At 48.4% G+C, this 15,286-nt stretch overlaps 1 protein-coding gene across 2 annotated transcripts in view; it reads left to right on the top strand.

Moving 5' to 3' along the window:
• The first annotated feature begins 289 nt into the window (after positions 1 to 289).
• PLCD1 (phospholipase C delta 1) overlaps positions 290 to 15,286 on the top strand; it is a 54,549-nt gene continuing 39,552 nt past the window's right edge. The window contains exons 1-2 of one of the 2 annotated variants that reach the window (XM_035554289.2): positions 290 to 875; positions 13,841 to 14,005. In XM_035554289.2, coding sequence (XP_035410182.1) covers positions 842 to 875; positions 13,841 to 14,005 — 199 coding nt within the window. In that variant the 5' untranslated portion in view covers positions 290 to 841. Of the gene's footprint in view, positions 876 to 8,962; positions 9,506 to 13,840; positions 14,006 to 15,286 lie in introns of those variants that run through there. The other variant, XM_035554288.2, reaches the window with a different exon arrangement.

Below are 15,286 nucleotides of genomic sequence, written 5' to 3'. Positions count from 1 at the left end.
TCCTAGTGTGGATTCCCTTTCTTTCCCCCTCCCTGCTCGACAGCATCATCTTTTTCTCCTTTAAAAAGGAAAAAAATGTAATCTATTTTAAGAGCAGGGGGCAGGGCAGAGGAAAACAGCTCGGCTCGGTACAAGCCTCAGGGCAGCGAGGAGTTTTTTCTGCTTTCTGCCTCGCTGTCTCGAATGTGAAGCTTGCAGCTTTTCGTCTGCTTTAAGCTGTGAGCGGTTGTGGTTACAGCTTCTCCGCTGGCAGCTTCTGAGCTGTTTTGTTGTTTTTTCTCATTGTTTTGTTGCGTTGTGTCGTGAGATATGCCCCCACCAGTGCCAATAAGCCCTTTAAACCCCAGGTGCTGCCTCGTGTCGTACGGCCCTTCCCTTGGGTCGGGGACAGATTCGAGCGCTCGGCGTCTTCTGGAAGCCTTGCCGGAAAGGAGCGGAGCATGTTTAAGCGTTTGTGCCAGCAGCAGGAACAGAGGCACGGCTTGGAGCCCCAGCAGGAGCAGGAACAGGAGGCTGGCCCCGCGGAGAAGAGGGCCAGCTTGCACAGGGAGGAGCCAGGGCCGGCGCTGGGGCTTGGGCGCTTGGCCTCACTCGACGCGTTGGGCAGGCGGCGGCGTGCGGATGCGGGAGAGAAATAAATGAGGAGTCATAGCGAAGACGGCTCTCCAGCCAAGGGGAAGGAGCAGGCCTCGCCGAAGGGAGCTGACGTTTGGGGGTTACTGGAGGAGGGAGCAGGGGGAGCCTCGCGGGTCTGGCTGCCAGCCCCGGCCGGCGCTAACATCTGGGCACAGCTGTTTGCCGGCGCCCTTCCTGCGGCCGCACCTCGGCTCGTTTTGCAGCCATGGAATCGAACGGCACCTTCCTCGCTTGCAACAGTAAGTCTGTACAAATGTCCTTGTGTTTCAGCCCTTTTATCTCGTGCGAGAGCTGGCTTTTTCCTCCTCTCTCCTCCCTCCCCCTTTGCCGCCGCAGTTCTCTCGCAGCGCTTAAATCAGTGTTACAGGAGAGAGATGACAGATTTTTCTCTTTTATTAGGGTTAGATGTGTTGGTCGGAAGGGTGTCTTGGCTGATCAGTGTGTGCGAGTCCAGCAAGGCTGATCCAAATCTCCTCCCCTTTATGGTGAAACTGAGAGTGGGACAGATGCTCAGCGGAGTAAATCAGGCTCTGGTGAAGGCAGCAGAGCCAGGATAAATCTCTTCGGCTCAGCGCCTGCCCCCAAGACTCTGTAAATGCTCTGTAAAAAATAAGTAATGCTTCTAAAAAAGAAGAAAACCTCTCTGCTCTGACAGCAAGTGAGATTTAAGAAGTCTCAATCAGTACCAAGACGAGGAGGCTTGTCTGATAGACAGGGAAATAGCCCTTATTCCCTGGTCTGACTTGAATATATCGATCTGTTACCTATTCATTGTGTTTTATTCACTCTGATGAGCAGGAACAGCTCAGGACTTGAAATGGGAAAAGTCTAGAGTGCTTATTTCTAGTTCTTGATATAGGCACTTTCTTCCTGTAGATGAGCTATAAACAAACAAACAAACAAATTAATAGATCAATCTGTGATTGACCGTAAACAGAATCAGTTAACATTGCCAAGCAAAATGCAAAAAAATCATCCCCAGGCTCAAGAAATCTTCCCTCTGCTTTTCCCAGAACCTAGAAATAGACAGGAAGGTGAAACTGAGGTTAATGTTAAACTTTTTGTAGGTATCTCATTCATTATAGAGCCACTGGGGAAAGAAAGCTAGGAAATACATCTGGAACTATTAAAATCTTTCCTAATCTGGCTTGTAGGTCATTTTTCAGTGAATATTACTTTTTTTTTTTTTTGTGGTGTTAGGGACCAAGAAAAATTCAGCGTCCGTTCGTTATTCTATTTTCTTCTCTCAGGCAGAAAAATACACAAGTACTGAATGAGCTGTGTGCTTTCAGAAAACTATTTGCTGAAATTCCTTGGCACATACGTGCACAAGTGCCAAAGTCATTCCGAATGCCAGACTTCTTAGACAGGAAAAGTTGCTCACATGCTGGTTAGTTAGCAGGATCAGACTTGTGCTGCTCCGTTTGTCAGAAATTTCTCAGATACTGTGGCTTATAGGTATGTTTCATCTATGGCTGTGTGTTGAAACTCAATTTCTTCCTGTCCCACATGGACACAACTGTGTTTGCTGTATCAGAATTAACCGCGGACACACGGTTCCACCTCAGCACAGTATCTGGCACTCAGTAAGAGACCCCTGGGATATCTTCCAATAGCAACAGTGGGTAGTACTCTTGATGAGAGTTTCTGAAAAGTTCGTAGAGTTTTGTTTGTTCTGTGTTTGGATGGAGATCTGAATCCTGGGATGGAAACTGAACGTGCTCCCTTGTCCGTAGACCCATGTAGCTGCTGTGATTTAGTGGTCTGCGCCTTTTATTCTGAACGCGTTTGATTCAGCTGTACGGGCTTCTCATTGCTTATTTTATAAAGGCTCATCTGCATTTATTATGCAACGGATCTGCCGGACTCTGTGGGCTATTAATAAGCTTTCTTTTGCCTCATCAGCCTGGCATGTATGTGAACTGGGAGTCCTTGTGCTCACACAGATTGTAGAATAGCTAATTTGTGCTATGCCTTATTCTTATACACTGACCTCTTCATCCGAGACACTGTGCACATTGTGCAGGGAATGCCAGAGCCCCGTTACGGGAATGCCTTCTGCCACAGCCCAGGGTGAGAGTCAGCAGGGAGGGGCTGGTAAAATCCTACAGAACAGGCTGTTTCCTTGTTTTTCTGTCAGCCGGTCCCAAGGACTAACTTCTCCTGGATTTAAATTTCCAAATGAATCACCTCTACCTGCCCTTCTAAGCTGGGAGTGCTGAGCAGGCTCCTTCTGGGCTTCACCCCCCGTGGGTGGAGGTGATGCTGCTTGGCATCAGCTGAGATCTGCTCCGAAGCAGCCGGTGGCTTTGATCTCCTTTCCTGCAAACAAGATACGCCTGGCACACCTGGATTGTTGGAGGTTGTGCCAGATGCATGACGTGGGGTTTTTTAAAGCCATAACTCTGCCGGTAGTGCAGGAGAATTTGCCATACTGGCACTGCTCGGTGCATTAAACATGCAACTTTCCCTTTTTGCACAGGACAAGTCAAAGTCATCTTGGAATTTTTTTTATTTTCAATCAAAAACTGCTAAATGTCCAATCTGAGCAACGCTTTTTAAATAAAGCTAAGGCCTTTAATTGGTTTTAAGACTGCTGCCAATGCGCGAAGCCCCAACATCAGGCTCAGAAGCAGATGAGTAGAGGCAAAAGACGCTTGTGGATAAATAGATTTTAAAGACAAAATGAAAGAGGAGGAAGAAGGAAATGCAGTCACCTGGAAAACTGCTGCAGGTAGCAGGGATGAAGGGACACTGCCAAATACAGGGAAAAGCAAGAGGAAGAGGTGTGGGGAAGAGGTGGTTTGTGCAAGGTCAGGAAACTCAGCCAACTGGATAGGCAGCTCTGGGAACCACAGGTGTTGATTTGGGAGCAAAGTATAGTTTCCTTTACAGGCAGATCAGATACATATAAACAGGTATTAATAGGGAAAACTTCATCATGCTCTTGGTGATTTGATCATCCAGGGTGGGAATCCGCTAGCTAAATGCAGGCATCTGCAGGAAATTGCAGACTTGCAGGGATGTGGACGGATGAGTTACACCCGTCTCCTGGCCCCTTGCTCCGTGTACTGCAGATATCACAGAATCACAGAATCGTTTAGGTTGGAAGAGACCTCCAAGATCACCTAGGCCAACCTAAAATCTAAATATCTAAATACTGTGAGACTGACCCCCAGTCCTTGCATCCCCAAAGTCCTTCCCATGGGTGGAGCATCTCAGTCCTCACTCAGTCAAGCCCACCAGAATGGATGGCTGCAGACCTTGGGTCAAACCTGAAGGTTTCTCTTTTTCTTTATGCAGGTAGAGAAGATTTTGCCACTGTTTCTTCTAAACCAAGATACTTCCACACCTTAAATAAACCACTTGAGACAGTGAGTGGGGAGAAAGCCTCACACCTTGGGCTGCCCCTCACACGGGTGCCTTTTAAAGCCCTGTGTTGAGATACACACAACAAGTCTTGGCTATTTCTGGCTCTAGTTACAGAGTGATGAAATTCCAGATAAATCACACAGGGGAAAAAAAAAAAAAGAAAAAGATTTTTTTCCCTAGTTTTGCATAACTCAGTGGTGCAATTTAATTATTGCACAAATTTTGCCCTGCTGTGGAATGCTCTGAGTGGCCTGCTTTTTGGCCGTGGAGGAAATCTCAGCTCCTGAAAAAGATGTTGAGGAAAGCTGTTAAGTGGCCTGAAAAAAAAAATGAAGCTGGGACCCACCTACAGCTGACTATGGTTTTATGGCATGAACGTCTTCATCAATATGTGCTGAGAAACATGACTTAGGAGTTATGCAAGTAAGCTGCTGCTGCTGGTCCTATTGATCAAGTTGACATCCTTCTTTTTAATTACTCTCCTCCTACTCCCTTCACACCAACTGCTGGAAAAGCTGCAATTTACTTCAAGACAGTGCTTGCTCTGGTGCCTCTCACTCTGCAGCCCAATCTGCTTGTGCACCATGGTGGATGGACCAAACCAAACCTTCAGCCTGCTTTTGAGTTCCTGGCTGCAAAGAACTTGAGGTAGGAGTTTTACCTGGATTTCACAGAGAGTGCAGGGAGGAAGCAGAAGCTTTTGATGGGTCGCATCACTAGCAGCTAGCACTCTCCCAGATGATACTTGGACATGGTCTGGGTGATGGCATGGGTCAGAGATCCTTCCCGGTGTGCAGTCTGGATATGGCCAGCCTGTTTTGGGGAAAGGTGGCTCAGCTGCGCAGACCGATCAGAGCAGAGCTGGAGAAAAGGCCGTTCTCCTCCCAGAGACCTTGCAGACAAGGTGGGACAGCCAAAGGGAGATACAGGGTGGCAGCGCTGGTCTCAGTGCACCAGAAACCTGCCCATCATACATCTTCTTGCCAGCATAAGGAGATTTTAGGCGGTGATTTGAAGGACAGCCACGATGCGATGCCTGGGGACAACTCCTCCTATATGAAGCTTTAAGATCACCCTGCTTCTGCTCGGCAGGACCTCTCAGGCACATTGGACGAGAAGTAGAGTGGGCAAGAAAAGCCAGAGTAAGGAAGAAAAAAGAGGTTTGCTGATGCTGCCACCGACTTTGTGGAGAAGCCCATTCTCAGTGTCACCACAAGGTGGAACTTGGTCCATACCACATGCACCGAAATGCATCCACGCTCACCAAGCAGAAGCAGCTTTGGCCAGAGATGCACCAGTGTTTATGGTCCCAGTCCCCCCTCCCTGCTCCCCACTCCCCCAGAAGGAGCAAAAAGGGGAGAGCTGGTGTAGAGGAGCCACTGGCATTTTTTGGTGGTGGTGAGAAACTGGCTGCTCTAAACAGCAAAGCCCAGTCCTGTGGTGTAACTGGGGAAAATAAAGCTGAGACAGTGGTGGGGTCCTGCAGGTAGCAAGGAAGGAGGAAATGGAAGCAATTGGAAATGGAAGGAGGAAAATCCCAAGCAAAGGGCTGTTCAAGAGCTGATGTAAAAGCCAGGTATATATAACCATGGGTTGATGGCACTTAACAAAAGGCGTCTCTCAGAGGCACCTCACAGGTAACATCAGTGATTTGCAAAAGCACTTGGAAAGCCAACTAACCTATTTGTCACTTGGCAGGTTTTCTGCATTTCTGAACAGCAGCCACTGCCCATTGCTGCAGCTGGCTGTGCTCATTTCCACGCAGCTAGTGCACTGACAGCACTCCTCATACTAGGTACGCAAAATAATCCTCGGACTTCATTGACCACCAGAAACTTCATGTTCTGAGGGCTCCCTCACCCTAACAAGCAATGGCAGGTTGTCGTGTCTACGACACGATCAGATCAGCTGGACCACAACTTTTCCAAGCTTTCATTGATTCTCAGTTCACCTGGATTGAAAGTTCTTGCTCCTGGTGAGGGCTAGGAATAAATAGGGACGGACACAGTGGTTCATTAGTGAACAGTGATACTCAGTGCATGCTGTTACTCTTTTAAAAATAATTTTACTGAATTTCACTGCAGGTGAGCCTGGGAGGGAAGCTGAAATTACAGTAACTTCAAAGATAAGCATCATGTGAAATAGACCTTATTCCTTCTTGATAAGGAATACAGAGCAATGAACAACCTTTGACCTCATTAGTGGGAATTTCCCCCCAAATTGAGATGTGTAGGTGTTGTGTAGCTGCCAGAGGCATTACTAGTCCTAATAGAGCAATTTACATCGTGTGCATGATGCAATGGGGAAGTGGTGAGGGCATCACCAGCATGGATATTTTCATTCCAGTCCCAAATTATCACAAGTCGGGGCAAATCAGCAGCTGACTGCTGTCATGTCATTGGGGTCAACGTGGTGTAAAGAGATTGCCCTCAGTAAAAGGGCTGCACCACTTTTGGTGTTGCCCAACCGTGGCCATGCTAGGTGACAAGTTCCAACCCCAAACCAACCTGCTTCTTCCTCTGTGAAGTGGTAACAAGAGCTTCCTTCGGTCCTTTGTATATGGATGTGATGAAGATTAATTCATTCTGGAAAACTGCCTGAAGAGCAGCCTCAGCATTAGTAGTTTTCTCACATAGCCCATTTCCTAACAGGCTCTCCAGCCTTTCTATCTCAAGTGCCTGTTTCCTGCATATTGAAGCACTTTGCTAACTTCAGGACCATGTTCTGAAAACCTCATTCACATCAATTTCCATTTGCTCCGTGAGTAATCCAGCTGGAATCGATAGGATGATTAGCAAAGCCCCGATCCTGGGCACAAGGACATGAACAACTTCACTCATGTGACTAGTGCCATCGATTTCAGTGGGGTTGGTCACAGGGGTAAAATTGCACGGTTGAGTGTTCACAGGCTTCAGCCCCAGTCAGGTGTTACCTGCAGTGAATAAGGGTCGGAGAATTTATCCCTGAGCCATCGAAGGAATCATTTCCTCCAGCACCGGTGTGTGATGCAGCATCAGGTAACATCAATAAGCAATGCCCCGTATCTTACAGTGCCACGCTTACCCATCACAGCTTGTCTACGAGATGTGACACAGTCTCTAAATGACCTCAAGACCGCAATAGATCCAGATCTGTTGTTTCCCTAAGCAGGGTATTTCTGGCCCAGTGTTGTCATCTTTGTTTTAAAAACAAACTGATTTTATCTGTCTTCCATCTCTGAAGTCCTCACAACATCAGAACTTGCTCATTGCTGTTCTGGAGAAGTATCTAAACTTGGTGAGCGCCGATCCTGTGCTTTGCGTATGTGCAAACTTCAGGGATAAGTACAGTTCTCTGAGAGCCTGGGAGGCTCTGAGCAGTGCTGTTGCTGACACTTTTTATTAGGAATTAATGAGAAAATGAGGCAGAGGGGATCTGCGTGCTCCCAAACCGATCCCTTTGGGACACTGGCTGCTGGGAGAGCTGGTGCACAGAAGCAAACTGTTTTGCCAAGGCGAGTACAAGAGATGACTCTCTTCCCCGCTCCTTAATTAAATCAGCCCTCTCCAGTACAATGTGAAATACGGGAAGTGCTCAGAGACTGCTAGCTAATAAACATCAGCTAGCCATCACATCACGGTGCTCACCCTCCCACCAGGGCAAGGGCAAGTCCCCAGCTGCCGGGGGAGGGCTACAAAGACATCTGGCCCCTGCACGCCTAGAGGGATCAGAAGAGGCTGGGGGTATTTCCTCAAGCACACTGCCTGACTGATGTGTCTGACAATGTCCCAGCCATAAAATGCCTTTATTCTCCTTTGCCTTCTGTGACTTGTAGCTGTTATGTGTAAATAAGGCGTTACTAGATGTGCTGCTGTTCAAGGCCAGGCAGTGGCTCTGCCTTGTCCCCAGTGAGTTTCTTACTCACCGTGCTGGGGATTAATGACTTTGACCGTGTCCTTGTGCTGGTCAGATCACCCAGTCATCTGTGAGCATCAGTAGGGCTTCCTTCAAAATACAGAGAAAGAGGAGGATGACTGGGGTGTCAGACACCTGAAATAGAGAATCTGTTCCTAAAACCTTTGTGTTACAAAATGCATTGGGTATGATGGGGGCTGATGGTGGAGAGACTTGGATCTCCAGCAGAGATGGTGACACGTGGTTTGCTGTCGAGCTTCTCGGGCAGATGCTGGTTTTGCAGTAAAGGGCATTCACCCCAGTTTGGATCCATCTCCCTGCAGTATTTTCACTTGTGGCTCGCTTTTTAGGGTAGCAGCTCTGCAAAGGCAATGACAAAAACCTGACAAGGTCTGTAAATTCACCTAGGATGGGACAGCTTAATAAGTAGAACTCTGCATTTCACAGCAGGAGGAGTCATGGCTAGGGAAGAGATGGATTTTAGTCCCAGACATTGCCAAGAGAATAAGCAATGAACATGAGGGTCAGCAAGGGAAACTTACATAAACAACTTAAACTTGTATAAACAAATTCTTCACTATGAGAGCATCTAAGCTCTTGAACAGTGGTCTAGATTGGCTATGAAGTTTCCATCCTTAGAGATATCCTAAACTCACCTGGATGAGGCTGTGAGCACCTGATCTGCATTTGAAGTGACTCCCCCCTGAGTGGGTGGTTGACCAGGAGACCACCAGAGGTCCATTCCAGCTGTGATTCTCTATAATCAGTGACTTGTTAAGCCGCCGGTGGGGGCTTATCCCTGTACCTGTAAACTTGAACTACAAGAATAAACCCGTAGCTATGCAGAAATGCAGGGTAAGTGACTCACCCAAGTCACGTAGGAAATCGGTGGCAGGGAAGACATTCTCCAGAGTCTCAGGAAAATACTCTCCTCTAAGTGGAAAAAGAGCATTAAAACAATTTCCGAGCAGCTTTCGGGCTACGTCTGCCCCGGTGTTTTTACGCTTCCTGTATGTCAATCACTGCATGTCAGTGGGAACAGCACAGAGCTCGGCACAGAAGGAAAGGGTGGAGCCGAGGTCTCTTAGCCAGGCATTTGTGGGCAGGCTGAGCTGACGAGCCCCCTGGAGCCACAGGCAATATCTGGGGCCCCTCCAGGCCCTGGAAACGAGGCACAAAACCCCACTGGCTGACTGTAGGAAAACTCGCTCCTTCTACCTGGGCCGCTGCCGGCAGACAGCCGGCTGTAGTTTCGCACCCAGCGTGTGCGGCCGATGAGCAAGCAGGAGGAGAGACTTCCCACAGTCCCACCCCTAGCCGGACTCTGCCCTCCTCTGCCTTCCTCTGCCTGTCCTCTCCCCGCTGCCTCCTCTCCCTCCTTGGAGCCCAGTTTGACACGGCGCACACCCGGGGCTCCTGGATGAGCAGGGATCCCCGTGGGGCTGACGGGGCCCCCCATCCTTCCCGGCTCACGGTGCCTCTTTCCGAGCCCTACGCTGGACCATGCAGTGCTTCCGAAGGCCGCCCAAGCGCACCGTGTCCCAGGAGAACATCCTGCGGGAGCAGAGCTGTCAAGTGGCCACACTGAACGGCATCAGGCTGGGTAAGGGACAAGTTGGCCAGACCGTCGGCGCTTCCACACGCTGGCAGCCGCTTCGCTTCTGCCTCTTTTCCCTGCTCAGAGGCAGCGCTCCACCCTACAGGCAGCTCCGAGGTTATTTTTAAACTCCCGAGGTTTCTTTTCCTTTCCTTTGCCTGTAACCACCCGCCAGATGTACGAACCGCTTCGGTCGAGGCATCAAAGAAAGCGGGACCTCTCTGGCAGAGGGTGGGTTCGCAGATCTCTTGCTGGGCTTTTGAGCTGTTGGTGCCGTGAGGGTGTTTGGGGACGGCGGTGCCCCTTTTCTGCCCGATTTTAGGACTTGTCAGTGGTGCGGTGCCAGCTGATTACAGCCCGAGGAACCACTCAGAGGGCTGTGTTCACCAGATGAAAAAAGACAGGAAACCCCAGCGAGTTTCGTAACTTCTCTGACTACGATTTTACGGCTGGTGTCTGCTGTCTGGAGAGACAGCCCAAGTGAATGCGGATCTGTTGATTTACGTGGCTACAGACAGCAGGTGGAATTGGAAAATCACCATTCGCCCCCCCCCCCGAGTTGTCTGTGTTTAATCTGAAAGGCTTTCTGCCCTTTTAAAGTGGCAATCCTGAGCTGTGCCTGGTCTTCAGCCAGGTGAGAGAGAGGAGCAGGCAGGAGGAGGCTTGTTTTATCGCAGTTGTAATTAATGTTTTTATCAGACCAGAAGATTTGCAAAATGAGCAATGCAGAAATACAGACTGTCGCTGTCGCCTGTAAATATCATCTCCTCAGTGAACTCAGAGCTAGGCTGCTGCCTTGACAGCTGTTGTTTTATTGTGTTCCCTGCTTGCTGTAAACCTGAGATGGATAATATAAAGGTTAACGTTTTGGGGCTCTTGGTGTCTAAAGCTTCATAGTGCAGGATATTAACTTCATGCTCATGGTGGTGCTGTGTGTGCTTTGAGGCTCTCTTACCTCTGCCAAATGCGATTTTCCCTCTGAACTGTACTGTACACTAAGTGTGTTCTGTTTAGCAAGTGTTTGACTGATATTTTTAAGGAGGGGGGGCCTGACCCTTGAAACACATAGTGCAATTTTGTGTGACAGATGTGTATTTGGTATTTTGCAGAGGATGCTAAGCAAGATACGGCCCTGCCACACGTTTCAGGCAGGATTTGGACATCTATTTCTGTGTGGCGATTGTGTTTCTCGTGTCCAGCACTGTTATATAATTGCAAATATCCCTGTCCCACTGCACAGTGTTTTTGGATCGTTAGATGACATTTGTATATGACAACTCTGTTTTTTTTCATACAGAAGTTTCCATTGCTGTGAGACAGAGCTCTGCATGGCCAACCTCATCAGCTCTGTGGGGATGTCTGGCAGAAATCCCCAGGGGCTGTTTTGGATATAAAACCCAAAATGAAGGTTCTGCTGTGAAAAGGTGTTTTTTGTTAGTTTGTTTGTTTGTTTTTTCAGGAAAGCAATTCGAATGGCCAACTGAGAGTCATGTCCCACTGACACATTGGGGGTGCATTTGAGGTCCTATATCATCAAATCAGAGCATGCTGTGCTTCATCTCTGACCTAACAAAACGCTGCTATCTGCCTTGCCCAAGGTCATTTAAAGAGTCTGTGGCAGTGCTTGGACCAGGCATAGGAGGCAGGGCCCAAAACACGGGCTTTATTCCTTCCTCTGGGCCTACCATGGTGGCTCAATCCATACTTTGGGTCACTGTTGGCAGAGGTCAACTTTGGGTGACTTCTGTGTGCCTGAAAGGCCCCATGAGAGTACCAACCTCCCACGTCAGAGGGATGATGGAGCTCTTAGACACCCATCTTTAACCCTCTTGTCCTTTCCTGACCAAATTCACCATCTTCTGGAGGCAAACTTGTTTCCATCCCCTCCCTGGCTTTTCTAGCTGCCCTCTGATTCACACTCCCTGCCATCTTTGATCTTTGATGTCTGCTAGCCTTTCACCATGCACTGTCTCTCTTCATCTTTTCCTCCTACTCCAGCGAAGGGCAGTGGTTTCCTTCACTGGGTCATTGAACCTGGCCTGGTCCTCGGGCACAGCAGCCAGGGATGGGTGGGGATGGCTGGCAGGGCTGTTCCCAACCCGTAGTTGGATCCGCTGAAGAGGAAGGGGAATTTTGTCCCATGCTAATGCAAGGCCTGGGCTGTGAGAAGGATGAAGGGCTCACTCCAGCTTGTGTACTACCTGTGTGGATCTAGCTTGGAGGAGACAAACCTGCCCTTGACTACTGCTAGTGGCCATCCAAATTTGCACTTATGACATTGATGCAGCTTTTTGATCAGGTAGCATGACATGTTATGCATGCTGTATACAGTGTCTGTGCAACAAAACATGTCACAGTCAGCAGGGGTTTCTCATTGCACAATTATGCACATAGGCATCCAAAGGAATTGGTGGTTTTCCTGCTTTCCTGCTCATGTCACCCCAGGATGGCATGTCCTCTTTCTAGTCCCATAACGATGCCTCGCATGGTTGGGATCTGAGGAAAGATGGAGTGAGGCTGGGAGTCAGAACAGAAATTTTGTGGGTGAACACAGAGGAGGAAGTTTGTTCCCTCTCCAGAAACCTTGAGAGGTACCACAGCAGTGTTAGTGAAGCCTAAGTCTGCAATTCTTTGTGCTTGAAAGACCTTAGGATCAGGGAGGAAACCTCAACACTGCAGCTCAGGAGACCAAGGCCTTGTGACGCTGTTGTGGTGTCAGTCCTTCCTGTGGATGGCCTCTTGTAGACCCCTGGGTGTGCTTGAACCTCAGCAAACCTAAGAGGGTGTTCCTGATGCCATAGCTGGGATCAATCTTTCAGCCTTCTGTGCTTTGTGGGAGCCAGATTTTTCTTTCTCACCATGAATTTCTTTCTGAAGTTTCCAGAGGAAGTGTTCAATTCCTCCTCCTGGGCACTTCCAAACCTGACATTGGAGCTGAGAGGCTGTAGCATGTGCAGGCACTTAATTACTGATCTAGCTAATTGAATGTAGAGGAAAGAGAGAGGCCACAGCAACCTTTTCATGGTCTTCAGCTCCCATTGTGGTGCTTTCAATCCTGAATGCCTCAGTGAGGCTCAGCTCCAGGCCTGCTCCTCAGGTCCAGGCCTGCTCCTCGGCATTTGAAAACGAGTGAGGTGGCCTGAGCTGGATACAGGACGCCCCTAATATTTATCTCTGACAGAGATCGCAGACTTTGCCAACCTAAAATGACCATGTTTTGTTTTTCATGCAGGACTAAAGTAATGCTTGGTGGTTTATTGCCTTGTCCTGTTCAAAGAGCAGCCATTCAAGGCAGCCCTCTCCAGGGAGGGACAAACCCAATAGCACAGGGGAATGCCACGCTGCAGTATAAATCTTATTGCACAAATCAATTAACTTGGACTCCTGCTTTGTGGGGCTCTGTGTTGTGTTTATGTAGCATTGGGATGGGAGTGTCAGGTGGCTGCAAGTGGCCAAGTAGTTATTAGTGACAGTCTCACCTGCATCGTCAAGATAAGGTTAGCAGAAGTCACGCTGAGTTGGAGTTGGGCTTGTTCAGTGCTACGGAGCTAAATGTTGTTTCACCAGCTTTGAAACAGCCTTTTATGCAATGTCAGAGCTGCAAGGTGCCTATTACAGAAAGCCCAGGGTGTGTTCCTCATGTTTCATTCTCCTGCTGCCCCCCACCCTCCCTGCACTAGTTCACACACTGCAGATCTCTAATTAATGGTTGGTCTGAGGGACAAAATCTCCAAGGTATTTAGGTATGTGGAAGTCATATACTTCTGAGATGTTCAAAACCACCTAGAATGTCAAATGTATGTTTTGAAAGCCTTAGTAGATGACTGTTGCTTCTCTGGATGTCTAAGTGCCTTCCTGAACCTAGTCTGAGATGAGAAATCTCTGCAGTTGCTGGGACCAGAAGGGGACAGCTTTTCTGAGAGGGCCCTGTTTTCATGAAGGAAATTTGCTGCAGAGTAGAGCTGAATTCTCTTCAAAGCTCCTGACAGCACTCCAATTAAAAGTTACACAACTTTCCTTCCTCTGCTTTTACTTTTATGCTGTTGTTCTTGCATCCTAACTATATTTACTGCAAAGGAGATATTTTATGCTTGTAAACCACCTGAGAATTATAGTACAGAAATCTTTGGACTCCATCTAAGAAATCCACAAGGCTCCAGTCACTTATGTGAGCATAAAATGTGACGTGGCAGATTCTGGGTCTCTACTCTGCTGTTCTGCCCAGAGCTGGATGCTCTGCAGTGGTCTGTTTATGTCTCTGACTTGTGTCCTGTGGAAGGCAAGACCCTACGTACATTATTTCTTGTGCTAGCTCTTATTATCACTACTGTTTCTCCCCAGGCCTGAAAGATGACAAGGATCTGAAGTTCCTCCTGAAAGGCAGCCAGCTGCTGAAAGTCAAGTCCAGCTCTTGGAGAAAGGAGCGGTTTTATAAGCTCCAGGAGGACTGCAAAACCATATGGCAGGAATCGAAGAAGATGCTGAGGTCTCCAGAGTCACAGATCTGTAAGTAAAGTTTGCATCATCACAGGTGTGGGGCATGGTCTGCAGAGGTGCTTGGGGTGAACCAGGACCATTATGCTTGTGGTGCGAAGGCAGGGCTTGGAGCAATGCAAGCAGATCCTTCCCTCGTCCTGTATCATACACTGAGTTATGCTGTCTGCTTTGGAGACAGTGGGGAGGAATCTGCCGAGTCGGGAATGGCTGCATTTCCCAAGCTCATGAGCTACTGCTCAAAATTGTCATGGGTTAGAATGGCAGGAACCACAGGGGTGGCGTGGCGTGGCGTGATGTGGTGTGCAGAGGGAATGGCACGCCAAGAGCAGTTGGCACTCAGGTGTCCTGCTGCTGTGTTGAAGGATTGTCCCGCTGGGGCATTGAGCTGTGCTGGGCTCAGCAGCCCTGCTTGGCTTATTTCCTCTCCAAATAAAGGGTTTGGGTTACTCAGGTGTCTCTATGGGGATACCTGAAGCTGTAATGCATGGTGCGTGATGTGGCTTGAGCATCCATGGCATGGTATGGGGCACTTTGGCTGTTGGTTTGGGCTCTGCCAGGACAGATATCTTTGGGAAGGAGAACTTATTCCCATCCTTATCTTTGAAACTCTCAATCTGCCCCTTTGTAAAAAGTCCAGATATGAGAGTCACTATTGCACGGGCACAAGGACCACCATTCTTCCCCAGCATCACCCAGCTCGGAGCCATAACTGGGAACAGGGGCTCCTGGTCCTGCCATGTGCTGTCAAAATGGGATCAGGCAGGATGTGTATCTGTTTTTTCCTCCTCATTTTGGTATTTTTCTGACATATTTCTCTGTCACTGATAATCGTGGTCTGGTAAAGACAGGAGGTAAATGAATAATGTGGAACTTATTTTATAGCACACTGAAATGTAGAACATGCTGCCTGGGTTATTTACAGTTTGTTTGTAACAGTCACAACTAACTAAATGAAGAGTAGGTCTTCCAAATTACCTCATCCCTCTCCCAGAAATGGTGAGGAGGAGTAAGGTAGCAGGGCAAAATATGTTTAGTTTACAACCAAAATCTTTTTATATGTCTTTTATCAGCTCATTTAGTCTCTTTGTGCATCCTTCCCCCCGCATTTCCTTTCTCCTCCTCAATCTAGCTGTAAAAGGCTTTGGGTTAGAGAGTGTCCCTTGCTGCGTGCTTGCATGCTCAGCGTGGTCCTGAGCTCAGCAGGGTCCTGAGCTCAGCTGGGCTGTTTAGGTACCAGTGCAATACCCCATAATAACACCTGAGCATTTGCTCCCTAGGAATGTCTGTTAC

The sequence above is a fragment of the Cygnus atratus genome, chromosome 2 (genome assembly GCF_013377495.2).
Source record: "Cygnus atratus isolate AKBS03 ecotype Queensland, Australia chromosome 2, CAtr_DNAZoo_HiC_assembly, whole genome shotgun sequence".
Taxonomy (NCBI): Eukaryota; Metazoa; Chordata; class Aves; order Anseriformes; family Anatidae; genus Cygnus; species Cygnus atratus.
This window is presented reverse-complemented; position numbering and strand designations above follow the sequence as displayed.